At 35.2% G+C, this 27,839-nt stretch overlaps 2 protein-coding genes across 8 annotated transcripts in view; one reads left to right on the top strand and one right to left on the bottom strand.

Annotated features, from left to right (window-relative positions):
* The window catches only part of ALG6 (ALG6 alpha-1,3-glucosyltransferase), a 53,384-nt gene extending 43,426 nt beyond the window's left edge, over nt 1–9,958 (top strand). Inside the window, 3 exon segments of the mRNA XM_065911731.1 lie at nt 3,694–3,762; nt 3,885–4,083; nt 9,657–9,958. Of these exon segments, the coding sequence (XP_065767803.1) occupies nt 3,694–3,762; nt 3,885–4,083; nt 9,657–9,854 (466 nt within the window). The 3' untranslated portion in view covers nt 9,855–9,958.
* ITGB3BP (integrin subunit beta 3 binding protein) overlaps nt 1–27,839 on the bottom strand; it is a 98,859-nt gene that overhangs the window by 9,707 nt on the left and 61,313 nt on the right. For 5 of the 7 annotated variants that reach the window (XM_065911678.1, XM_065911693.1, XM_065911707.1 and 2 more), the window contains 4 exons: nt 27,287–27,365; nt 26,796–26,889; nt 26,407–26,466; nt 11,255–13,584 (listed from right to left, as the gene is read on the bottom strand). In XM_065911678.1, the coding sequence (XP_065767750.1) occupies nt 13,577–13,584; nt 26,407–26,466; nt 26,796–26,889; nt 27,287–27,365 (241 nt within the window). In that variant the 3' untranslated portion in view covers nt 11,255–13,576. Of the gene's footprint in view, nt 1–4,120; nt 4,560–11,254; nt 13,585–26,406; nt 26,467–26,795; nt 26,890–27,286; nt 27,366–27,839 lie in introns of those variants that run through there. The other 2 variants (XR_010659949.1, XR_010659950.1) reach the window with 2 other exon arrangements.

Below are 27,839 nucleotides of genomic sequence, written 5' to 3'. Positions count from 1 at the left end.
CCTCTGAGCCACCAGGGAAGTTACATACATATGGGAAAATACGCCATTAGTGCATTCACAGTGTTGTGTAACCATCACTACTGTCTACGCACAGAATATTTTAATCTCTCCAAAAAGGAAATCTTGTACTCTTTAAGCAGTCATTCCCCATTCTCCCCCTCCCTTAATGCTTGTAACCACTGATCTACTTTCTTTGTGAATTTGCCTATTTTGGATATCTCACATAAATGCAGTCATAAAACATGTGGCATTTTGTCAGATAACCTCTTTTCACTCAGCATAATATTTTCAGAGTTCATCCCTGTTGTACCATGTATTAGGACTCCATTCACTTTTGTGCCTGAATAATACTGCATGTATGAATTACTACATTTTGTTTGTCCGTGCATCATTGATGGACGTTTTGGGTTTTCACCTTTTGGCTACTGGGAATAGTGTGCTTACACACACGAATTTTCAGTTCTCTTGGGTTTATACCTAGGAGTGGAATTTATGGGTCTCATAGTAATTCTGTAAACTTATTGAGGACTCACCAAATTAATTTCTACAGAAGTTATACCATTTCACATCACACCAGTAATGTGTGAGGGTTCTGATTTCTCTGCAACGTTGTCAGCATTTGTTATTGCTTTTATTTTTACCATCCTAGTAGGTATGGAATGGTTCACTGTGGTTCTGATTTGCATTTCTTAATGACTAATAATGTTGAGCATCTTTTTTATGTCCTTGTTGGGCAATATGTATGTCTTCTTCAGAGAAATGCCTGTTATTTAAATCCTTTGCCCAGCTTTAAAGTGGTTGTTTATCTTTTTCTTCTTGAGTTTCAGAAATTTTTTATATATTCTGGATACTAAACCTTTATCACATATATGATAAGCAGATACTTCTTTCCATTCTTTGAATTTTCCCCTTCTTGATAATGTTATTTCATGGACATTTTTAATTTTGATGAGGTCCAATTTATCTTTTCCTTCATTGTGTTTGCTTTTGATGTACCTTACAGACCATTGCCAAATCCAAGGTAATATTTATCCTCATATTTCTTCTAAGAATTACATTTAGGTCTTTGATCCATTTTGAGTTAATTTTTGTATATGATGTGGGATAGGTTGGCAGTTCTCTAAATGAGTTTTGCTGAAAAGGGGAGCAGAGAAATTCTGCAAAAACTGGCAGAGAAGTTGGGGACAAAGAGGTTTGTTATTTAAGATAGAAGAGATAATGCCAGAAGACGGTCAGTAGAAAGGGAACACTAGTGATACAGGAGGGATAAAAGCTGCAGGAGCAGTGTCCTTCAGAGAGGGAGCCGGAGTGGGATCTAGAGTATAAATGGAAGGATTGGCTCTGGACAGGTGCATGCGTGGTTCATCTTAATAACAGAGCATGCTGTTATCAGTACAGATACTAAGAAGAGAACAAATGTGATGGTGATGTCTGTGAAAGTTCTCTTTTCATTGCTTCAAATTTCTTATTGAAATGGAAGGCAAAGTCATTAGGTCAGAGTAGGTTGGAAATGTTGGGAATATGAGGGGAGAGGAGAAAGTGTGAACTATTTTTCTAAGGAGACACAGAGTAGGAACAGACTAGGGAAATATTAAGTAATTGCTGGACACTTGAAAATCATGTATTTTTTTGTAGACAGACAGTGTGTAAGGAGTTGAAATTATTGAGTCTTGAGGGAAGTGATTCTTGAGGCTGGTGGATGATAACAAAGATGAGGAATATAGAGAATAAAGCCTGACGACAGGAGAGTCAAAGCTGGAGCTTGTTATGGCAGGGAGAGGGAGAGCTGGTATGGAAGTTGTGATGAAGATGAAGGAGGTTCTTTCTCTCCTCTGGGCCAAACTGTTTGAAGGTTGGGGAAACAGGACAATGAAACAGGCACAACTGAGGAGGCAGAGGGGCAGCATTTTCTTCCTCAGGGGGAGAGAGCCAGAATTTGTTTTGAACAAGGCAGTGAAAGAAGAGGTTGAGGACGTTGAGGATTTTGCAGCTTGATTATAAACATTAAGTACCTTGAAGCTAAGGGCTGAGTTCTGTCTTCTCACTGCATTCTTTTCAGAGCAACACTTTACGTAACCATTGTTGTCGTTCAGTTGCTAAGGTGTGTCCAACTCTTTGCGACCCCCTGGACTGCAGCATGCCAGGCTTCCCTGTCCTTCACCATCTCCTGGAGTTTGCTCAGACTCATGGCCATTGATTTGGTGATGCCGTCCAACCATCTCATTCTCTGTTGTCGCCTTCTCTTGGTGGCTCAGATGGTAAAGAATCTGCCTGCAATGCAGGAGACCTGAGTTCAATCCCTGGGTTGGGAAAATCCCCTGTAGAAAGGAATGACTACCCACTCCAGTATTCTTGCCTGGAGAATTCCATGGACAGAGGAGCCTGGCGGGCTACAGTTCATGCGGTCACAAAGATTCAGACACAACTGAGCAACTAATACCTTACATAATACATTTTCAATAAAGGAATATAAAGTGATTAAATAGGAAAGGCTTCTGACCCAGAAAGAGAAAATAATGTTTATTGAGCACCTACTAAATGCTTATAATTAACAGAAATACTTTCTGATTTTAAAAGCATCAAGCAATGAAAAGCCTGTAGTGTTTTCTTTTAGTACAGTAGTTTTCAGTCAGTTATAATCCCAGGCCTCATATCTCATATGCTAGTTGCCATGAGAAGTCATCCTTCTTAAGAAATGAGAATACACAAACCTTTTAAAATAAGGAGACCTCCTAATAACAACAACAACAAAACTACAACAAAATATAATTCAACAACTACCATCACTAGTAATTTTTTAAACTGAAAAATAAACACTAATTACTTGCAAGAGTTCTTTCAACTACTCAGCAATTCAAGTTATTATTATTATTTCCATATATACATAAGAAAAAGGTTAAACTAATCATTTGTTCAAGGTCATAAGTAAGTGTCAGGAATGAGGCTAGGACTTAGGTCTTCTGACTAGCCCCCTTCTTCATGAACACTGCCACAGTTGAATCCAGAAGGTAATACGACCAGGGGTGGTGCTCAGGAGGTCACAGATGTTGGACCTCTGACCCTAATCAGCTCTTTAATAAAGTCAGTGGGTCCATCTGTTGGTGTTATCTTCCTCTTCCTATACTATTTCTCTTTTAATGTAGCCTTGTCCTACTCATTTTTTCCTTTTATTCTACCATCATCAACCCTTTATCATTTTTCTTTGCCTCTGTTGGCCTCTCTTCAGTGGCGGATGATGAACTTGTCTTACTTTTAACTTAGCTGAGTATTAGGTCACACAGAAGAGCATAAAAAAGAAGTTTGAAAACTGTCATACCAAGTAGGATATTCATATTTACCACTTGGATGGAATATATGGGAAAGCTTGTTTCTCTGAATGTTCAGTTGTTTATCCTTTCTTTAAGCTACTGTTTGTATGACAGAGAAAAAAAATGTTTCATTAATGATACTGGAAGAAGCAGTTTTCCAGTTATTATGACGAGCTGACACCTTCTCTCTGTCTAGATTCACTTAGTTTGGATTAATAGTTATTTTAAAAAATGAATCAGTAGTCCCTATGGAGATCTTGCTGGCTCTGTTTTGTGGTTGTTGTGGTTTTTTTAGCTATGTCAAAAATCAGATAAAATGTGTTCACATTTTTAGATATAAGCATTTAAATTTTATTCCCTAAAATATTTTTCTTTGTCATTTTAGACCAGTCTGCTTAGTTTTAAGTGAAATTCCTTTTATGTCTACGTGGTTTTTACTTGTGTCAACATTTAGGTGAGTCAAACCAATTTCCAGTATGTTCAATATAGTACTTATAAACTCATTTAAAACCTTTTTACAAAGTGATTGTGGTTTGAATTAATTCTCTTTTAATTTTTTTTTGTTTTTCTATATAGTATGCTACCTCTTCTATTAAAAGATGAACTCCTAATGCCTTCAGTTGTGACAGTGATGGCATTTTTTATAGCTTGTGCAACTTCCTTTTCAATATTTGAAAAGACTTCTGAAGAAGAATTGCAACTGAAATGTTTTTCCACTTCTGTTAGGAAATATTTTACATGTTTTACATTCCTTCCGAAAATTATACAACATTTGGTAAGTTGTTTTTCTTTCTAGCATTGAGATTTAATTCCCATAAATTCACTCATAAAATCTACCCACTTAAATCATGCAACTTGTGTTTTAAGTATGTACACAGAGTTTTACAACCATCACCCTACCTGATTTTAGATTTCATCACCCCAAAAAGAAACCCTGTGCCCTTTAGCAGTCATTCTCCATTCCACCCTCACCCCAGATCCAGCCTTGGATAGCCACTGATCTACTTTGAGTCTCTATAGATTTGCCTACCTGGACATTTCATATAAATGGAATGAATTAGTCCCTGAGGGCTTCTATAGTAGAACACCACTCCAGGTAGCTTAAACAACAGAAATTTATTTTTTCACAATTCTGGAGGCTGGAAGGCCAAAATCAGTGGGACATCAGCATTGGTTTCTTCTGGTAAGGCCTCTTTTCCCGGTTTGTAGATGACCTCACTGTCTCCTCATGTGGCCTCTTGGTGTGTGAATCTGTATAGATAGAGAATTCTTTGGTATCTTTTCCTCTTATAATGACATCAGTCCTATAAGATTAAGGCCCCACCATTACGATTTATTTAATCTTAACTTAATCTCATCTCCAAATGCAGTCACATTGGGGCTTAGGGCTTCAACATATGAATTTTGTGGGGACACACATTCTCTAACATGGAATCATACAAAATGTGGTCTTTGGTGACTGGTTTCTTTCACTTAGTGTGTTTTTTATTTTTAACTGTGTTGTAGCATGTATCAATACTTCCTTTTTACTGCCAATTTCATTATATGGATATACCACATTTTATCTATCTAGTCTTCAGTAGATGCACATTAGGTTGCTTCCACTTTTTGGCTATTATGAATAATGCTTCTGTGAAGATTTGTGTCTAAGTTTACTGGTGCACATGTGTTTTTATTTCCTTCAAGTATATACCTAGGAGTGGTAATTCTGTGTTTAACATTTTGAGGAACTTCCAAGCTATCTTTCAGAGGGCTGCATAATTCTACATTCCTACCAGCAATTTATGAGCGTTCTAGTTTCTCCACATCCTTGACAGCACTGGTTATTATCTTTTATTATAGCCTCACCAAGTGGATGTGAAGTGGTATCTCATTGTACTTTTTCCATTTCCCTAGTGACTAATAATGTTGAGTATTTTAAAAAATAATTTCTTTGGAGAAATGCCTATTCAAATCCCCCTCTTTTTTGGCTGCATCAAGTGACTTGTAGGATCTTCGCTTCCTGACGAGGGATTAAACCCAGGCTGTTGGCAGTGAAAGCATGGAATTCCACCAGGGAATTCCCATCCGTTGCCCAGTTTTAATTCAGTTGTTTCTGTATTTTGAGTTCTCTATACATTCTTAATGCAGGTCTCTTACTAAATTGCAAATATTTTCTCCCATTCTCTGGGTTGCTTTTTGACTTTCTTGATGGTATTGTTTGTAGCATAAGAGTTTTCATTTTTATTAAGTCTAATGTAAGTTTCTTTTGTTGTTTGTGCTTTTGATGTCATACTTCAGAAACTGTGTATAACCAAAGGTCATGAAGATTTACTCTTATGTTTTCTTGAAGTGTTTTATAATTTTAGTTATTTTTAGGACATTGATTAATTTTTAATTATTTTTGTGTTTGGTGTGAGGTCGAAGTACAACTTTATTCAGTTGTTCCAGCACTTATTGTATTGGCACCCTTGTAGAAAATCAACAGAGCTTAAACATAATGGTTTATTTCTGGACTCTCAATTCTGTTTCACTGATCTGTATTATCTTTATGCTGTTTCCACACCGTCTCGATTACTGTGGTTTTGTAGTTAGTTTTCAAAATTGCAAATGTGAGTCCTCCAATTTTGTTCATTTTCAGGATCGTTTTAGCTGTTCTACGTCCGTTGTATTTCCGTATTCTTTTTAGGATCAGCTCATTAATTTCTCTAAAACCCCAGCTGAGATTTTTATAGGAATTGCTTTGAGTACATATTTAAATTTGTGGAACATTACCATCTCCCAAACCTGTGAACATAGGATGTACTTCCAATTATTTATTCTTTAACCTCCTTCAGCAGTGTCTGAAGTTTTCAATGTACAGGTTTTGCACTTTTTTTTGTTAAATTCATTTGTAAGTATTTTATTCTTTATAATGCTTTTGTAAGTGGAATTCTTAATTTCGTTTTCATAATGTTCATTGGTACTGCATAAAAATACAACTGATTTTTTTTTATATTGAACTAGTATTGTTTTTAGTGAGTTCCTTATGATTTTCTATATACAAGATCATGTCATTTATAAATTATGATAGTTTTATGTCTTCTCTTTAAATCTAGATGCCTTTTCTTTCTTTTCCTTGCCTAATTACCTGGCTGGATAGCTCCAACAGTTTGCTGAACACATGTGACAAGTGTGGACATCTTGTCTTCTTCCAGATTTTAGGGGGAAATCATCCAGTCTTTTTAACGTTAACTATGATGTAGTTGTGGGGTTTCTATATATGGCCTTTATTTGGTCAGAAAGTTCTCTTCTATTCCTAGTTTGAATTTTTTTTGTAATCATTAAAAGCTGTTGGATTTTGTCCAGTGCTTTTCCTGTGTCTAATGATATTAGACACATGTGTTTTTTTCTCCTTTATCAATATGGTATATTACATTGACTGATTTTTATATATTGAACTAACCTTGCATTCTTGGGATAAGTTCTACTTGATCATGGTGTATAATCTCTTATATGTCACTTTCTTGGGTTTGTCAGTATTTTGTAGAAGACTTTTGCACTTTATATTCATAAGGGATATTGGTCTGTAGTTTTCTTTTTTGTGATATCTTTGTATCGTTTTGGAATCAAGCTTAACGCCTGCCTCATGGAATAAGTTAGGACGGATTCTTTTTCTATTTTCTGGAAGAGTTCTGAAAGACTGGTATTAATTCCTCTAGAAACACTGGGTTGAATTCACCAGTGAAGCCATCCGTCCCTGGATCTTTTCTTCATGGGATCTTAAAGATGACTGATTCAGGAGGGAGGGATAAAATAGGAGTATGGGATTAACAAACTACATAAAAAAGATAAGCAAGGGTTTTTCACTATATAGCACAGGGAACGACTTTCAGTATCTTTTAATAACCTATAATGGAAAAGAATTTGAAAAAATATATATAACTGAATCACTTTGTTGTATGCCTGAAACATAATATTGTACATCAACTATACTTCAATTAAAACAATGATTAATGCAATCTCTTGTCAATAGATCTGTTGAGACTTTCTGTATTTCTTGACATAATTTCAGTAGTGTGTCTTTCTAAGAATTTGTCCACTTCATCTGTTATCTAATTTGTTGGCAAACAGTTGTTTATTTATTATATTCCTGTACCATCCTTTTTTATTTTTATATATGGTAATGAGTGATGTTACTTTTTCATTCCCAACTTGGGGAATTTGTACCTTCTCTTTTGCCCTTGGTCAGTAAAGTTTGGTGGTTTCATTGATAAATATTTTTACACAACCTACTTTTGGTTATTGATCTTCTCTATTGTTTTTTTGTTTTCTGTGTCATTGATTTTGGTTCTAATTTTATTATACCCTTTTCCATGTTTGGGTTTGGTCTACTCTTTATTTAGTTTCTTAAAGTTCAAGTTAGAGGTTGTTGATTTGAGACCCTTCCTCCATTTTTATATAGTTATTCAAACCCATATAAAACCCCCATTTTTAGGCAATATTCCATAAACTTTGAAATGTTTTTTAATTTAGTTAAAAATATAGTCCATTTCTTGTGATTGATTTTTTCCTTTGGTTCATGAATTATTTAGGCATCTGTTGTTCAACTTACAAATATTTGGGGATTTCCTTGACTACTTCCTGTTTTTCTATTCCAATTCTAATGTATTTGTAGAATAGACCTTGTATTATTTCAGTATTTTCAAATCTATTGCCTTTGTTAATTTCGCCTTCATTTTTGAAGGGTATTTTTGCTCTCTGAACATTATCCATCCCACTGTCTTATGGCCTCCATATTTCCTAATGAGAAGTCAAATGTTAATCTTATTGAGGATAGTTTATATATACAGTTTTAGGTACTTCTTAGATACCCAAGTAGAGATTTTAAGGAGAACTTGGATATATGAGCCTAGAGTTTAGGGGAGAGGTCCAGGTTGGAAACAGTAATTTGAGTCTTCAGTATATAGACAGTAATTAAAGTCACGTCCCTGGATGAGGGAGCTCACCAAAGGTGTGATTATAGATTGAGAAGGAACCAGCAAAGTTCTGAGAAAGATTAACTAGTGATGTGGGAGGAAACCAGGAGAGAATGATGTCATGGAAGCCAAGTGAAGGAAGGGTTTCCAGATATCAGTGATGTGTTATTTTGAATGCTGCTGAGAGATCCAGTAAGGTAATAAGAACTGACTACTGGGTTTAGTTTAGTGGAGGTCATTATAGATCTTTACCAAGGCAGTTTCATTGGAAACTGGAGTGAAAGCCTAATTGGTGTGGGTTTACTAATGAATGGGAGAATAGACGCAGCAAGTTATAGGTTACTCTTGTAGTCTTTTTGGCTTCCATCTAGAATGATCACTGCATTACAGTTTTTTTCAGGTCCCATCAATTCTGTCATAATACAGCCGTTATGGCATTCTTTCAGGGTTCCATTATGTCCCACTTTCATCATGAAAGTCACTGACTTCTGTTTCTGCTTGTTTTCTACATTTACTTAAGCAGCTTCTGTGTCCTTGTCTCAAAGTCTATAGCTATATTGCTCAATACAGTAGACACCAGACACATGTGGTTAAACTAAAAATTCTGCTCCTCAGTCACAGCAGGTACATTTCAAATGCTCAGTAGCCATATATGGTTAGCAGCTACTTTTTGAGAATACACATTTAGAACATTTCCATCATTGCAGAAAGTTCTGTGGTATAGTACATTGTGGTACGTTCTGAAAAAGGAAACTGGGGCACAGTTACAATAAGTGCAGTCAGTTATGTCTACTACTCATTTTGGCATTTAATAAGATGTGACTTTGTGATTTTACTTAACTAGTTCATGTAGTCCCCTAAATTGGAAGCTCTTTGAGGCCAGAGGACATTTTCTTTCATGTGTCCTACCATGCTCTACTATAGAATTAGCTCATTGAAAGTATTCAGTGAATATGAAATGTAATATTTCATTTGCTGTGGAAAACTTCTTCATAGATGAATTCTTAGATTAACTTAGAATTGTATATCCCATAGGCCCTTGGAGCATGCCGTGAATTTAAGCCTGACTAGCAATATTATCTATTCCAGGTACCTTTTTTTAGTGCTTGGGTGATATGAAGTCTAAAGGGGTTCTCAGGCTTTGGCTACACATGGGAATCGCTTGGAGAGCCTTCCCCAGGGATTCTGATTTAATTGGTCTGGGATGTGGTCTGAGAATTGAGATTTTTTTTTTAAACCCCAAATGACTGTAACCTACAAACTAGGTTGAGATACATTAGTAGAGGAGACTGAACTCCCAGCTGTCCCCTTCAGTTCTGCTCATTTACAACTGTAAACCAATGTTACCAGTACATTCAACTGTTACCTTGTATACTATGCAGTAACACTTTTTTTTCCTCCCTTCTTATAGTTTCTTATGTCAGTAATCACTATGATCCTTCTGACAATGATGACTGTCACACTGGATCCTCCTCAGAAACTACCGGACTTATTTTCTGTATTGGTGTGTTTTGTATCCTGCTTACATTTCCTATTCTTCTTGGTATACTTTAATATTATAATCATGTGGGATTCCAAAAATGGAAGAAGTCAGAAGAAAATCAACTAGCTATATCCCCAAAGAAATGTGAAAATGTTAGTGCCACAAGGTTTTGTAAACTTTTTGCTATGTATAAATAAAAGGACAATTTTGAGAATCATGGAAATAGGAAAGGAAGTGGTGAAAAGTTATTGTTGTCTACCCAAAATAAATCTATATGGCACCAAAGCAATGAAGGCTTTTATTTTCTAACTACTGAGTGACAGACATATTATAGTTTTATTATGTTCAGTTATCATGTGGGGAAATAAAAGAACGTGTCCTTAATCCCAGTGTTTACTTAAGAAATGTATTCTATAAATTGTCTTGAAAAAAATTCTGCAAATACAGTGAGCTTAATGGGAGAATTTAGTCCCTTATTTTTGAAGGAAATCACTAATTTTGGTATTCAGATTTAGTTTTGCTTATATTTTAGAATATTTTAGAAATTATATCTCAGGGATTAAATTTGTGATAATCTTTTAAATTACTATGAGAAGGCAATTTAAACTGTTTAAAGCTTGAACACGCCTTATTACCATGTGTAAACTTGAATTTTTTTAGAGAGGCAGAAAGATTAAACTGTTTTTATTTATTTCTAAGAACTCTAATTTATTTGAATGCCATTAAACAATGAATTTTCCTGAATTTAAGTGGTCTGAGTGAAGTCTTTCATGATCATTGGCTCTAAACTTTCAGGTTCATTCTGTTTAAGTTAAATGGCCTTGTCCATGGAGGGGTTCATCCTGTTCTTCTTTGTTATGACATGGTTCAAGGTTACCAATGCCATAAGCATTGATCCATATCATGCTTCGTATTAACTTAGCCCTATTAATACTGTATCACTCTATATTAGAAGGAGCACATCTTTACTATACTATTCAATTGGTAAAAATAATTTATTATAACCGTGTAGTTTCTCATGTAAAGATATGTTTTCTTTAGTCTCTAATAAAAATAATCACTTCCCTACTAACTTATGTTTTTAATGAATATATTTCTTTAATAAGATAGCCATTAAAGCATATTAACTAAGTGGTGGTATATTTTAAAACAATGCAAGTCAAACACATATACACACATAAGAGAATTTGGTTCTAGACATGGACAGCTGATGCAACAAGGTATATGTTTTTAAGTCCGGTAAAGGAAGTAGGTTTAGACAAAGCAAAAAATCAAGAAGTATTTCTTTCTCAAAGCAAATGTGCATAAAGACTCAAAAGGGTAGGTCAGCACAGAAAAAGCAGCCTTGAGTCACTGCCGCATCAGCAGGAACATCGCTGTCCATGGTCACCATCTATAATCACCATGCCCAAATGTCAGCATCTTGGCTGGCTGGTGCAGTCTTATCTTTTGTAATAGAATACTTGCATTTAATACAGGATGTTGATTTAAATCAATGATGAGGAAGTTTTAACTTCTAAATAGTTGAAACAGGAACATTTGAAAATGAAAGTATATATAAACATTAGTAAAATAGAATACACTCATATTCAAAGTATCTTATAGGTAAATTCTAAATAAAAATACATTTCTAGAGTATTTAGTCATGTGGAGTTTACACTGTAGCTTTACTGGAGACTTGTAGCAATTATAAGTATCTCATATCTATTAGAAACCAATTTAAGGAGAGTCCACTTTGAACTCTGAGCAATTAAATACCAAAATAACAACAGGGATATTTTATTATAAAGACATTTAGCTTATACAAAAATTATTTAAAGATGCCTCCCTTTATTCACTAATATACCTGTCAAAAAATGATCTTAGGAAAGTTATTTTCAAATTCTTTTATAGGGAAAAGCTGTTTCTGAAAAATGGAGTTTTCTCTGTTGCCATAAACTTAGGTTTGATTCTTAAAATGAAGAGAATACACTGTATGTTCATGTATCAAATATGAGGCAACAGAAGTCATTTTGCCTTGAAGCCTTAGGGGGGGGAGAAAAATCCCCAATGTAGCATTCTGTCCAAATGATAAACCACAACTAAGTGAGTGAAACATTTACAAAAGTCAAGGCAGCCAAAGGAGCCTCTCTGTTCAATAGAAAGAGAGTAAGAGATGGATAGGATGTAACTAAATAATGGTTGGAGTAACACAATGGTTTCAAGTCTCAATTGGTCCTTCTGTTATGTTCATTGGAAGATCAGGGCCAAGTGTATCCCCCGCCTTTTGCCTTCCTCCCCCCACACCACCTCCATATAAACATTAGTTTTGTGTGTGGATCTTTCTGCTTTGTCCTTCATGCGGCCTCCAAGGGTGATAAAGCGAGAGTTATCTGATCTACAAAGAAAAGAACTGGGAAATGATTCTTAGCCAACCCAGCTGTTCTGAAAGGCAAAAGCTTGGTATATCAAGAGGTCAAACATACAGTAACTGATTTAACAGCATTAAGTACATAGCTACATAACTTGAATTACATATGAAACCAATCTTACTTCTTAACCCTTCATTTCCTGACTAATATAGGTGTCTTTATGTGTTTTGGTTTACATTCTGAGGTTAGTTTTCAATGCTGGAACACAAATTAACCTTTTTGGTATATTTTAGGTACTCTCTTATTATAAGGACTATATCACAAAGTATTCTTAATATTTAGCAGATTATCTTAAAAATATTATTTAGATTGCCCCAATAAAATCATTAGTGAAGGCAATTAGTTTTATAAATTGAGTTATTATTTAGTTATTTCAATTAATAGTTTTAAAAAATAATTCATTTTCACTTTAAGAGGCAAATCTGAAATTTCTCTAAATGGAAAGTTAATTTCAACTTTAACTTGTTAAATTTTGTTTCACATTTTTCACACAGTATTTTTATTTTCATGATACAGTGAATTAAATGACATGGTAATATACAAATTTTGGCAAGACTTAGGGTGAATACCAAGGGAACAGCATTTTCCCCCCTATGGAAATGGTCAAAGAAAGGTGCAGAAGTATGAAAAAAAAAAAAAAAAATTGCTATCAAGTTATAACACTTTCTCTGATTCACTCTTCCCCTTTATTTTGTGACAGCACAAATAGATGATACAAAACAACACTGTAGAAAATTAAAAATTTGATGCTTCAAAATGTGGAGGGAATCACATACTGTCCCAGATGAGGTCTTTTCTTTATATTCAGGAGATTCTGTGTAGTTCAGTTTAAAAACAACCTCACATTTAAATATCTGCACTGAAAAATGCATTCTAGCATTTTATAAAGGATGTAAGAATTTTAAAACTTTGAAAATATTTTTTCTCTACAAGCATAGGCATAACTAGAATAAAAACTCATCTATGAAGTAGAAGCTAAAGTAAACTTACAATTTTAAAAGCTTTTAAAAGAATCTAATTAGTACAAATCTAGGGCTTTAAATTGGAAAATCGGGACCTACTTCCACTCACTATTAGATTTAATCTGAGTTTTAAGATACAGCTGTACCGAAGGTGCTATTTTCATACAAGCTATAAGTCTATCCACAAATGATAAAAGTATACAGAAGTGTATCAGATACAGAATATAAGTCAAGATCCTCTTCTATATGTTGGCTTACTTTAAAGGGTCAAGAAGAAATGTATTATTTATGTTGAGATTATCTACTGGTGTGGGTAGAAAGTTTAAATTAGCTTCAAGAAATTTTATCTAGACACACACCTGCCTATGCTATGATCTGGTATTCACTGCACAGATTAATTACAAACATTTCTTCTGTTCCTTTAAATATGATCAGGCAGATACAGAAGTTGGTTTTCATAGTGAGTGTGTTTCTTCTAAACGCCTGTGGGATATAAAAGGTGATTATTAAATCATCAAGAATTAATTTCCAAATTAACATGCATATCATACATGACTTGCGAAATGACTTAAACACCCAGTTACTATGTAATTTGGTACCTAATTTAGGTAGGTATTGGTGTATCTTATTTGCTTATTTTTGAATCTTCAAAGCAAGATTCATCTTCACAAATAATTGTCAATATGACTACTATGACATAGCACACTTCATTTTATGAAGATGGATTTGAGATACTTCTCAGAGAGTTCTAAAACTCCAACATGACCTAATGAAAACACCAAATCTTACATGCCTTTTGTCTATAAGCCTTCAGGGCCTTTCAGCAGGTGTTTCCTCCAACAGCTGCCCCCCCCAAAAAAAGACAGTCTTTACTGGCATTCCTATTCAGGGCATGTCCCTCTGGGGACTCCTAGTGGTGACAGAAGTTTTTGTCTGTCTGGCTTTAGGATCCTTGTGAGATGAAGCCTTTGAAAAAACACCCAATGGTAACAGACCGGCATGTATCCCCATAAGGCATGTGGACCCTTCCTGAAATATCCCTTCTTTGTTTATACTGGCAGCTATGAATAAGTAATATATGGTGAGCCCCTATATTTCCCTATTCATGATGGTCCACATATATTCTTCCTGTCCTACAAGAAGATAGTTTGCCAAACTGACAAACAACTTTTGCCAACTCATTTGAGTCTGGTCGGAATACCTATAGAAGATTTTAAGCATTCCAGTGCTCCCCTAATATCCTTATAGGTTATTGATTCAGTTACCAGAACTATAGCTAATACTGAGGAAGAAAGGAAGACTGCCATTTATTAAATAATTATATGCAGATGACACCACCCTTATGGCAGAGGGTGAAAAGGAACTGAAAAGCCTCTTGATGAAAGTGAAAGAAGAGTGAAAAAGTTGGCTTAAAGCTTAACATTCTGAAAACTAAGCTCATGGCATCTGGTCCCATCACCTCATGGGAAATAGATGGGAAGACAGTGGAAACAGTGTCAGACTTTATTTTTTTGGGCTCCAAAATCACTGCGGATGGTGACTGCAGCCATGAAATTAAAAGACGCTTACTCCTTGAAAGGAAAGTTATGACCAACCTAGACAGCATATTAAAAAGCAGAGATATTACTTTGCCAACAAAGGTCCGTCTGGTCAGGGCTATGGTTTTTCCAGTGGTCATGTATGGATGTGAGAGTTGGATGGTGAACAAAGCTGAGCGCCGAAGAATTGAGCTTTTGAACTGTGGTGTTGGAGAAGACTCTTGAGAATCCCTTGGACTGCAAGGAGATCCAACCAGTCCATCCTAAAGGAGATCAGTCCTGGGTGTTCATTGGACGGACTGATGCTGAAGCTGAAACTCCAATACTTTGGCCACCTCATGCAAAGAGTTGACTCATTGGAAAAGACCCTGATGCTGGGAGGGATTGGGGGCAGGAGGAGAAGGGGATGACAGAGGATGAGATGGCTGGATGGCATCACCGACTCGATGGGCATGAGTTTGAATAAACTCCGGGAGTTTGTGATGGACAGGGAAGTCTGGCGTGCTGCAATTCATGGGGTCGCAGAGTCGGACACGACTGAGCGACTGAACTGAACTGAACTGATGGGAAAGGTGGGCCTCCCCAGTGGCTCAGTAGTAAAGAATCCACCTGCAGTGCAGAAGTTGCAGGTTCAATCCCTGGGCTGGGAAGATCTGGAGAAGGAAATGGCAACCCACTCCAATATTCTTGCCTGGGAAATCCCATGGACAGAGGAGTCTGGTGCAAAGTCCATGGGGTTGCAAAAGAGTCAGATACAACTTAGTGACTAAACAACAGTGAATGGGAAAGGTAGTAATTAAGCTAATTATTTAATTTAATTTTTATTTAAAATTTCTGGCCACACTGCATGGCTTGCAGGATCTTAGTTCCCTGACAAGGAACTGAACCTAGGCTCCGGCAGTGAAAGCACTGAGTCCTAACCACTGGACCTCCAGGGAATTCCTCAAGCTAATTCTTGTATATAATCTACAAGGTAAATATCACCAGTCTCATTTTACAATTAAGGTTTTGGGAAACCGAGTGCCTTAAGGTCACACAGCTAAGTAGGTAGTAGAACTGGTGCTGGACATCTAATCCAAATCCCATTCTCTGTTACAATGCCAGGCCCTGCAAAGAAGTGTCATCAATTGATCATGGTTGCCAAGACAGTTGTGTTGAGAAAGATTCTGAGGCCAAATTCAGGATCTGGCAAAAATCAATACTTTGATCAATGTGATACATATCATAGCACAGGAGCAGGGAGCAGTAGTATGTCTGTTATCTCTACATGGCCATACTGGTTTTAGAGATGAAGACCTCAGAACACAAATGAAAAGAAATTTAGATACAGTGATGTAGTTCATGAGCAGTATTTTGACAGAACCCATCTTTCAGATGGCAACTATATTTTATTCTTTCTAAAACATACTTTAGATTGTTACTTCCTTAATAATCTTCATGGGTTCATTTCTGCCTAATGAATAAAGCCTGAACTTGCTAGCCTGGTGATCATAACTGTCAATGATGTGTCTGGAATCTACTGTTCAGTCGCTCTGCTTCTCTGCCTTTTCTGCTCACAGTGTTTTCTCTGCCTAGAATGTTTACACAGCCCATCAAAATTACCTATTTTTCAAATTCCAGCTTCCTACTAAAATACAAAGCTTCCATTACGAGGGCCTGAAGGGCCCTCTGTTAGAGATTATGCAGAGTGGAATAACTAGGACTGATTTTAAAATCATGAACCCTTCAATAATGACCTAATCACTCCATCCTGAGGCGGCCCATTTTGTGTGTTTCCATACTGCTTATTCTTCATGTGTTACTTAGAGGAGGGAAGAATGTTCACACTCTTCAGTCTGTCAACTCCTCTGCTTCCAGGAGCCCACGGAAACGACAAATCTGACTGACTGGCGTCCAGGACAGCAGACCACGTTTTACAGGTCACATTCGGTCAGTGTTTCTACACAGCACTCTTGTGCCCCACTGTTGAGTCTCCCTTTCACCGTCTACTCTCAAACCCAGGGGGCCTTTGCTCTTCTTAATTATCATCTTGTAAGGAGAGCAGCCCATTCACTCTCTTTTCTGCAACCAAACATACAAGGCAGGCCTGCAGTCTTTACTGTTAAAGAGGCACATGGACATGGATCTATTTAAAGATCCAGCTTTCTCCTCAGGTCACGAGAGCACGTAGGTTTTAAGATGTGCATTCAATATGGAAGAGAGGGAGGGCTTCCCTGATGGTTCAGCAGTAAAGAATTTGTCTGCAATGCAGGAGAGGCAGGTTTGATTCCTGGGTCTGGAAGATTCGCTGGAGGAGGAAATGGCAACCCACTCCAGCATTCCTGCCTGAAAAATCCCGTCAACAGAGGGAACCTGGTGGGCTACAGTCCATAAAAGAGTCAGACATGACTGAGCACTTCTATCCAGCAGCATTTCTTCCGACTATGGGAGAGAGAAGGTTCCACTTCTGCCTTAGTCCACATTAGTACTCCAAGCTTCTAACAGAGGGCCTACCATATTGGAGGTTATTGAGTCCTTCACTAATCAAGTTGATACTTGATCCTCAATGGATTCATAATTCTTTTTCACACTTGCTATGGGCCAGAATCCTGGAAAGAAGGGCCTGAACTTGTTATCACTTGCTTGCTTTATCTGATTATCATTTCATGTATATAAACCTTATATCCTCAGTTTGAATACTAGATGGGTAGTATGCAAAGAGCTCTGTTTACTCTAAGCCTCATACTTTTGCTAACCAAGTGATTTACATTGTTTCTAGAAGATTTATCTCAGCATCCCCTGCAGTATTCCTAGTTAACATTAGCCAAAATCATGCTTTCTCGGAGGCTTCCTTGGTGGCTCAGATGGTAAAGAACCTGCCTGCAAATTCAAGAGTGTTGGGTTCCATCCTTGGATCAGGAAGATCCCCTAGTGAAGGGAATGGCTACCCACTCCAGTATTCTTGTCTAGAGAATACCATGGACAGAGGGGCCTGGAGGGCTATAGTTCATTGGGTTGCAAAGAATCAGACATGACTGAGCAACTAACACTTTGCTGGTCTTCATACTGTCTATGGCCTGTGGGTTGCTGTCTCCCTTATTCTAACATTGTTTTATAGAGGCTTCACTTTTTAAAGGCTCTGAGAGTGAATTAATAGGGGGTGCTTATGCTCACTGAATAAAATTGGTCAGGAGGAATAATTACTGAAGTGTAATAGGGCAGAAGCTAATGTGTAGACAGGGAATTTGGTCACACAGTGGTGTTACGGGTATCATGACTACCAGAGGTTTCTAGGGCATAGCACAAGGTCAGGAAGTTTAATATCCTCTTTGAGTTATACCAGTTCAGCAGCTGTGACAAATCCATAAAAGAAGAATGGAAGAGAAGGATCTAAGGAGGCCTAGTGTAAGGAAACTCATAAGCAGGTTTTGAAAGATGAGTAAAATTTTGATGATGGGGGAAAAGGTATGTCAAGTGGAGGAGACAAGAACAAAAGTAAGGAAATGAGAAAGGGATGTTCTAAGGAATGTGTTCAGGAATGAATGGGAAATAATCTGGAGTAACCGAGACAAAGACAAATTAGAAAGGTAAGTTGTAGTCAGATCAGGGAGAGTTCTAAACAATGGTATAAGTTTGGATTTTACGACAAATACAGTGGAGTGATACTTTTGAAGTCATAATCCGTTCAGTAGCAGGACAGGCTGTAGGGAAACAAGAACAAAGAGCACAGAGGCAGGTTACAGTGAGGATGCAAGTCATCTGGATGAGAGCTAAAGAAGGAATAAACCAGTGCAGTGGACATGGGAAGGAGAAGTAACGTTCTGGGAAGTGATACAACTTGGTATCAGTTTGGGTGTGGGGACAAAAAGGGGGACAGAATTGTAGTTTTGAGCTCTATCACTGGATGAATGTAATCCCTAAAAAGGTACAATGAGGGACAATATGGGAGGGGAAGGGTGAAATCAGCATATTTGGGGAAAAATGTATAGCAACTGAGATTGTTTATAGCTCAGGAGGAAGGTGACAAATAGAATTGGAAACCATATACACAAAGGTGAGAACAAAAGTCAAGGAATGGATGAGGTCATGAAGAAAGAGTCCAAGGTGAGAGAAAACAATATCAAAAGAACCTAGGGAGGACTTTCCTGGTGGTCCAAGGGTTAAGAATCCACAAGCCAATGCAGGGGACACGGGCTCATTCCCTGGTCCAGGAAGATCCCACATGCCGCCGGGCAACTAAGCCCATGCATCACAACGCCTAGAGCCCATGTTCCAAAAGGAGAAGCCACCACAATGAGAAGTCCACACACCACAACAAGAGAGTAGGCCCCACTCGCTGCAACCAGAGAAAGCCCAGACATAGCAACGAAGACCCAGCACAGCATAAAAAAACATATCAGAATTTTTTTTAAAAATCCAGGGAAATGTCTACAAGGTAGTCAAATACGTTCAACTGTTATTTCTCTGCAGGTCAGCCTTAATTCTTTCAAGTCTTTTGAAAGTACTACTCAAATTAAAGACTCAGAAAAACACCCCTAACATATGATGATCTTTACCAGAATCCATGAATACAAAGCTATTCTCAGTATTCTTAAGATTCCCCAAACTCATTCATTAATGAGACTATCCTATATTAAATGTGTATATTCATCTGCCAAATGTGTAACTGTGAATATTTATGTATGAACTGTGTATTTATGATCACCATCCAATAGTTTGATGGGTTTCCACGGGTCAGAAACTTTGTAAAACACTTAACCTTACAGTGAATGATTGTGTGTATTTGTATATATATTTTATACTTAATAGAATCTAAAACCTTTGACCAATTATGAAACCTGACATTCACTGATTACTACTGTATAGTGGGCAATTAATTGGCACACTAATTAATGCATTAATATGCAATTATTCACTTAATCAATTCAGCACATTTCCAAATCATATAACAAGATATGTATGACTTGTTATATCTTGTTCGGACTGATATGCCCTACAGAAACTATAACCTACCTGTCACTGTTTTTTTTTTTTTTTTTTCTTTTTTTTTAAACCAGCAATATTGCCAGAGCGTTTACTCTCTGGCTTATGTCTAAACAGACAAACCAGCTACACACAGCAATTTTCCCGTTGCTCCTTCTACTTTTCCACTCAGAAAAGCCAGGGGAAAGCGCGAACGCAGTCCCCCACTACCACAAATTATGCAGTCGAGTTTCCCACATTTGGGGCCTGTCACTGTTAAGTTAGCCTTTTTTACTCAATTAAGGACCTTCTTTATACTCACTAAAAATATGTCCTCTTTGAAAGCTAGCCTGGCAAGCTCAGTAGTGTTCTCTTTCAATTGGCCTCTAACTCATAGATCTTGTCAGATTATCTTCCTATTATTTGTAAGAATAGATTAAATATAATTTTAATTAATGCATCAAAGCTCATGTCCCTATTTTCTTTACAGACAATACCAAATTTGATAATACAATTAAAATGTTTTGAACTGAAAGAAAAAACAGTGAAATATAACAAGGGTAACCTTAATTATAAAGGTGAAACTACCTAAGTTTAAAATGGTTTTAAGGAATTCACAGCTGTCAAGATCACATAATTCTATATGAAAGAAAAAAGATTTTTTCCAGAAAACAGTGTAAAGTAAGTTGTCATAGTATATGATGCAGAATAAATGCTTAATCAAAATGAAATTAAAATAAAGAGACTAAACATAAAGTTTTATTTTACATTATAAATAAAAGCTTTGGGGCTATAAATTCTTGTTTCAACATCCTACAGATTTCCCTGATTCTGTTTCAGAATGTACATTTAAAAATTTAGGATGAAAACCACCAAGAAACTCATTATTATAATGTGTGGTTATGTTTTATCATCATTACTCATCTTTTATGCTAGATTCTATAATCCTGAGGGCAGGGCTATGTCTGTCTCATTAATTAGTGTATGCATTATGTTAGAACAGTGCCTGGCTCCTAGCAGGCATTCAATAAATATTAAATGAATGAGGCATGTAAGGAAATATCTATTTGAAAATATCTAGATAATTTATTTATACCTATTTGAAAATATCTAGATAATTCCTTAAAAAAAATTCTTAGAATAGCCATTCATTTTTGTTCATTCACTGAACATGTACTGTGGACCTTCCATCCAGGTTCAATACTACAGTATAGAGATAAGACTTTGCCAAGGAGAGAAGTCCAGAAAGAGCCGTGTAACCAGAAAATTACAATACACTACAACATGGTATTTTATAAACATTCAGACAAGTGTTGTAGAAGCCTAGAAGATGAAGCAATTTATTTTTTACCTAGGTTATCTGGGGAGAGTTTCAAAGAATGTGAAGTTGAAGGCTGACCTTTAGGAGTGAGCAGGAGTTTCCAAGACAAAGAAGGAAGAAAGTGTAATCCAGGCAGAAAGGGAGGTCACAGAGAAGCCTGGAGTCCTGAAAGAGAGATTCTGGAGGACGAAAGCATATGATATAGAGTGTGAAGGAAAAAGATTACTTTCTTCCTATGTGAAGTCTGAGGTACAGGAAAAAAAATCATCTACTATTTACTGATTGCCCAAGTCCTGCTTTTAACTATATAATTAGTTATGTAACGCTATAAATATCTGCTTTATCATTATGTAGAGGTGTTTAAAATACATAAACCACTTAAGAGAATTTATCAAACACTTTGAGGAGCTTTTCTAACTACTCTAAGAGTTAAAGTGGAAAAAAAATGTTCATCTGTCAGGTGACATAAAACCAATTTCTACTAAATGTGCCAGAATAATTTTTCTCCACCTCAAGAACAGTTAGTCTTCAGTCTGTTCATTACTGTCTTTTTATAGTATTTTTATTTAATAAAACCTATTAAGACTACCATACAAATCTCTTTACTTATGCTTTTATCTTTTAACTGATCAATTTTTATATTGCTGACATCCCTTCTTCACCATTTGCTCATTTAAAAATTCATAGTATGTGAGATATGTCTCTGGAGAAAATGTCTATAAAATTTGTTACAGCTGGCAAATGTGTATGAGTCAGTGATAGCACATGACTAAATGCTTCACAGAAAATAAAATTTGTTTCTGTAGTAAGCAGAACTGTTTAAATGTTATTTATTTTTATGTTTCAAAGAAAATATATTGTGAAGTGCTGCATTGATTTAATACGCAACAATGTCTGTGTACACGCTGTAGAAGGAAAATTTATGAAACCTTTGCACAACTCCTTTAATTGAATTTTCCAAATCTCTCACCACACACAAATAATCAATATCTTCTGCAGAGAAAACCAGTCAGAATTATTACAGTCTTCCGTTTCAATTTTGTTGTCATCAGCACATACAGAGCACCTGGATATTTGTAATGTCTGATAGCAAGTTATTTACACCTCTTAAACACATAATTGCTATTAAGTGAGTTAAAATCTATGCTTTAAAAGTTTAACTGATTATTTAAAAGATAAGAGCACCATACTTTTAATAATGTATATAAAAATTAGATCATAGGAGAAATTATTTAAAAGGCTTTGAAAAGTAATAAACCGGTTTGTGTTTCCTTAAATCCTAGACAAATCTCAAGTAAGCAGTTGAAATATAGCCCCCAAACAGTGATGAACAGTGTAAAGCACAAGCATTAACATTAATAAGAGGAAAAGGTATGATCCACATACAGGATAAGTGACAATTGAATTCGTATAAAGAGTTGAGGACTACAGTTGTACATTAATGTGTATGTGTTACCAAAACTAACATCACTATTTTTCAGCTCTAAATAAACTAAGAATGTTAAAAGCATAGTGGAATTTTTGCTGTTTCTTCTAAAATTCATGTCTAAACTTCAAACCTGAGTTTTTAATACTCGAGTATTTGTTTGAAAAAAGATACTGCTTCATGTTAAGCTATAACAGAAAAAAATAAAAGGGAAGCAGTTTTCTAGGAGTAAAAGTATTTAGCTGATATGACAAATACTTTTTCAAGACTGAGTGGGGGAAAGAACAACATATTTTTAAGTTAAAAAATACTTCAGTGGGTGGTTAGAATGAAAAGGCAATATCAAACTATTTATATAGTCTTAAAACAGAAGGAGTTTAAAATTTGTCCTTTGGATCAAGAGTTTGAAAACCTCAAAAATCCTATAACGAAAATGAATTTTACAATGCAAGAAGACAGTAATTTAGTTAAAGAAAATCAGAACATTTATAGTTTGTGTGTTTTTTTTTTCTTTTAAGGCCAGAGCTAGAAATTTTGAAATATTTAGTATGACAGACAGCTGAAACAATCAACTTTTTGGAACAATGTAAAGTTCAGATGGCTACATTTCTTTTAAAATATGCATATTTCAACCTACACAATTATTCTCAAAACAGATAAAATATGTTTTGGACTGAAGCTAAGTGTCTAGATTTCATATCTTGGCAAATGCTCTACAATTTGCTTACATTCTTTTAAAAAACATTTTGTTTACTGAAAGTACTAGTCATGGACAAACAATGATGATATTTTCTAATTATCTCCAGAAAAAATGAAAATACTCAGTACCATATAATGCCACCTATTGTCTCAGGAATATTTGTATCAAGTTGTTTTATACAGAGGATGACTATGTAAAGTAAATAAATTTCATGCCTTCTCATGTGATGATAATGTGACAGTCCTTCTGTATCAACCCATTGAATGGTCATATGTTTTAAATCTTCAGCATAACAAATTAAAAATAATTTTGAAAATTCACATCCAAATATAACAGAAAAAACCTTTCACTTCATTATCCTTCTAATAGTCATAAAGCCAATATTATTAAGGAAAGTGAAGATAGGCTTACTTCCTAAGTTAACTGGAAAAAGAAAGAAGCCTTCCTTTGTTTAAGAAATCTGTATTCTGTAAAGGAGGTCTTCTTTATTCACACACTTTATCAAGTCATTCCCTAATTAGCAAGGTCCAGCTCTGAAAATTATGAAAATCTTAGTTTACCTTTTAACGTTAATGTGGATGTTTTAAATTTCCATGGAATAGGTTATACAAAGCCTTAGAATGTGCCTCAGATGTCTATTTAAAACACTAGAGTCTTATCTTTACAACTATACTTCTCTGACGACAATAAAAACTACAACTGCTGCTAAACAAATTAGCAATAAGATGAAAAAAATAAACAGAACTAAAGGATTAATTCAAAGGCAAAGTGACAAAACAAATGCTGGAATTCTCCTGATATTGTCTATTTTAACTATTCTAGGAAAATTTGACAAGAATCTGAAGGAAAAAAAATCTGAGGGACATTCTTCTGATAGTGAAATAAATAATGTGTTTACTCTCATTTTCATTAATTACCTAATATAACACATCTAAAACATATTAAAAACACATTAGCTGGTTTTTATGTTATGTAATTTCTAACTATAAATTTCTAATATTATGGAGATTCTCAGAACATTTTTAAAATTTAAATAATTCTGGGTAACAGCATAGTAAAAGAAGAGTAAAGTAGAAATTTCTGTAAAAAGCTTATGGTTAGACCCCCACATAAGGAATATGTAAAGCAAATTAGTTTGGACTGTCAAAAAAACTAACAAAGTGCTATAAAAATGAATGTATGAATAATAGAAGGGGGTGAAAGTTAACTTGGCAAAGAAATTTATATATAATGTGCATGTGTTGGCGTGCATCATCCTTAACCAAAAAGAAAAAAAAAACTCCACCAAAATTAAAAATATATATATACATTATGAACTGGAGGGAAAAATAGGGAAAAGCATTCTGTAAAAACTTTAGCTCAAACTCAAATTAGAAAAAAAAGCTTTAATATATTTTCCAGGCAATATTAATGTAAAAAATAAGATGAAAAACTAATGAAGATTTGAATACCTCAGTAAGTATAAAGAGTCAATGTAGCTCTTGCCAAGAAACAAAATGGAAAGTGACTTCTATATTCTCATATATATCTTACCATATAGTTTATATTATATATTTAATGTATCTTAGTTCAGTTAGTTCAGTTTACATTTAAACCACAACAAATAACCAATGCTTATTAGAACCTTTAAAACATGATTTAGTGATACAATCTCCTCTATGCATGAAGAAACACTCAGCTCTCAGGGAAAACCTGGTAATGGGCAAGTCAGTTTTAATGCCTAAAATACTAGAAAATAGATTTAAGGCTGATTCATGCAGAAACATACAAAGAATCCCTATGTATTGGATAACTGAAAGGAGGTGACTGTTTTAACACGTGAAAATAACTTTAATGTCTTATATAATGTTTACGGAAGGAAATGATACTTTTGGGAAATTTTTTCCCATTAATTATTAGCAGAGACAATTTATCTATTTGTTCTATAATTTTCCCTTCCTCATTCTTCAAAACTGTTGGCAAAAGCCTAATGTAAAGCCTAATTCTAATTAGCTCTAGGAAATTAACAGATTAAAAAAAAATTACACCATTGCTATTGAATATATAAAAGAAAGGTTTTCTCTAGTTGAGAAATAATAAATATTCCAATTTCCCATTATGATCCTCTAAAACTTGTCAAGTCAGTAGAGATTAAAATCAGTGAAAGCCAGTTACACATTATGATCAAGATACACTGCACTGGAGAAATGATCTCAATCCTTTTCTAGGGAAGAGCTGCTTGTATGCACTTAAAATTGTATGGATCCTAATGGGAGGCAGCTGTCCAACTGAAGGGCCCAGGAAGCCTGCTCAGATATCTTCCCACATGAGTTCTGGAGGAGTTTTTCCATGACTGCTACCCTGCCATGACCCAGTTGGCCTCTGGAACTGACCAGCAGGGAATCCCAGCTTTTCCTCCTGCAAACTCATCGCTAACTTTGTTAAAGATCCTAAACACAGACTAAATTGGTTGAGTTATGTCTTATGTTTGAATCTGAGAGCTGGAATGACTGGGTGCTTTCATTTGTTTTAGGAAGACACAACATAGAAAAACACAAAGACCACACTTTTTGACATGAGACTGGTTTTCAGCTGGAATCCCTGCTCTGACACTTAAGTAGCAGTGCCTTTTGGCAAACTACTCAAGATTTTATTGTCTTTGCTCCTTATCTATAATGACAGTAACAGCTATCTTGCAGGATTGTTGTATAGATCTGCTGATCCTAGTGTTGAGAACATAGTAATTATTACTCCTCAACAAGGGGAAGTCACTGGTACTCAAAAATGGTAGACTAACACATGACTACCCACTTCACGGCCTACCTCCGTTTATAGAGATTGCCAAATGGCATTCATGTCAGTAATATTAAAATGATCCCTCAAGTTGGTCTAGTGGCTTTAATATTTTATAGTCTATGATTATTTTGCTTACTAAGGTGTGAATGTGCATGTGTTGTGGGAACTTAAAAGTCTCCTAATTTAGTTTCCCATAGTGTGAAATGCTCAGAGGTATAAGAGTTCATAGTAGAGCAAACGTTATTAAAAATCTCAGAACACTGCCTACAAAGTAACTTTTTATGTTTTGTGTATCTTTCTAAATCACCATTTAACCTGCCATATATATAATACATTATTGCCCCATCTGTCTGTATTTTCAAAAAGAACTTCTAATAGAAGAAAAAACTGTAACTGTTAACCTAAAAACTGTATTTCAAAAGTTCAATCATCAGGAAAATTGATCTTACTAAACATGGTCTTCTGCTAAATGCAGTATAATGTTTTTCGAATGAGATTGGTGGTCTTTTAAAAGAATACACTAGAAAAGGGCTCATGACAATTGGTTTAAATGGTAAAATGAGATGAAAGAATCTCTTTATATAATAAACTAAGAACTCTTTACCTTTGTTGGGAAGTCCTGAATTATTCTTTTTAAATAGTTTTTGCTTTATTACGTTAGTCACTAAAGGGAAAAAAAATATGGAATATTAATCATTTCTCAATTTGGAAGAAACAACTTCAAAAAAATACATATTTTTATAAGTATCAAGTACAAAATATATCTTATGTAAAGAATGAGAACTACATCAAATAAGCCTAATATGAGTTACCAAGGAACACTCTTTCCCTCACATTCAAGAAGAATCCCTGAAATAACACATCCTAGCAAAAGATATGTGGTTTTCTGTTCTAACTTTACAAACAAGCAATAGAGAGAAACTCATTAAAAACTCATAAATTAGGGGTGGGAGGGACAAAAAAAAAACCAAACAACTCAAAAATTTCTCTTACTTAGTTCTTTTGTTTTCTGCATTTCTCTTTTAAAGACACATGATGCATAGGGGATACCAATGAGATTTTCAAGCTCTTTATTGCCCTTCAAAGCCTAAAAGAAAGGCATTTTAAATGAGTTAAGTTCTCTATAAATATAATACTACTGACAACTCTAGTGAAAATACAGTACACTGCTTTCTTTCTCTGAAAAACTTAAAACTCTGTGATAATGAAATTTAACTTTTTCTGGTGGGGTAACTAAAGCCTTAAAATATCTGAATAAAACCAATCTATTAACTACAAAGACAAAACATAATTGATAAATTTACTTTTCAATGTCAAGTCAGGTATTACTAAAATATTATGGTTAATTAATGTTCATGTAAGAAATTCTTATGAAAAGTAAAATGAATATATCTTCTGTAAACTCTTTCCAGGATTGGATTCTCCTTTTCTTTTTCTAATGGGGTAACAGAAGTATGAAAAATTATATGCCAAAAAAAGCAAACCTGTATACTACTTAAATTTTGCATTATTTCCATGAATTCTTCTGATGATCTCTCAACTTTAGATAGCAACACCATGAATCTGTGAATGAAAAAAAAAATTCAGTAAGATCAAGCAGTTGAACACTCAAGTCATTTTCAAAGCTTTAATTCTTTTAAAAGAATCTTATATTCAGTTTTTATCATTTTCTTTGCATTTTTCAAAGTGGCAAAAGATGTAAATGTTCCTCTTTCAGCTTTCACTCCTTTACAAACAATATATTTTACCAACCATCCTATCCTTTGGCATTTCACTTTCTCATCACCACTGAGCAGTGGGAAAGAAGAGATATATAGTTGGCTTGTCCTTTCTCCTTCATATCATTTTGAGAGAACAAATACACCACCATCACCTTATTTACCTAGATCTAAGCCTATCAGTGTTACCCAGTGATTCTTTTTTAAATTAAAAAATAAGGTTTTCAGCTTAATATATCCCAATGCGACAAATAGACCAAGGTACTCTTTTAAATTTGAAGACGAAAGATATGTTTGGCCACATTCATGTGTCTATACT

This window comes from Muntiacus reevesi, chromosome 1, assembly GCF_963930625.1.
Source record: "Muntiacus reevesi chromosome 1, mMunRee1.1, whole genome shotgun sequence".
Lineage (NCBI taxonomy): Eukaryota > Metazoa > Chordata > Mammalia > Artiodactyla > Cervidae > Muntiacus > Muntiacus reevesi.
The sequence above is the reverse complement of the archived record's forward strand: the minus strand, read 5'-3'. Positions and strand labels throughout refer to the sequence as shown.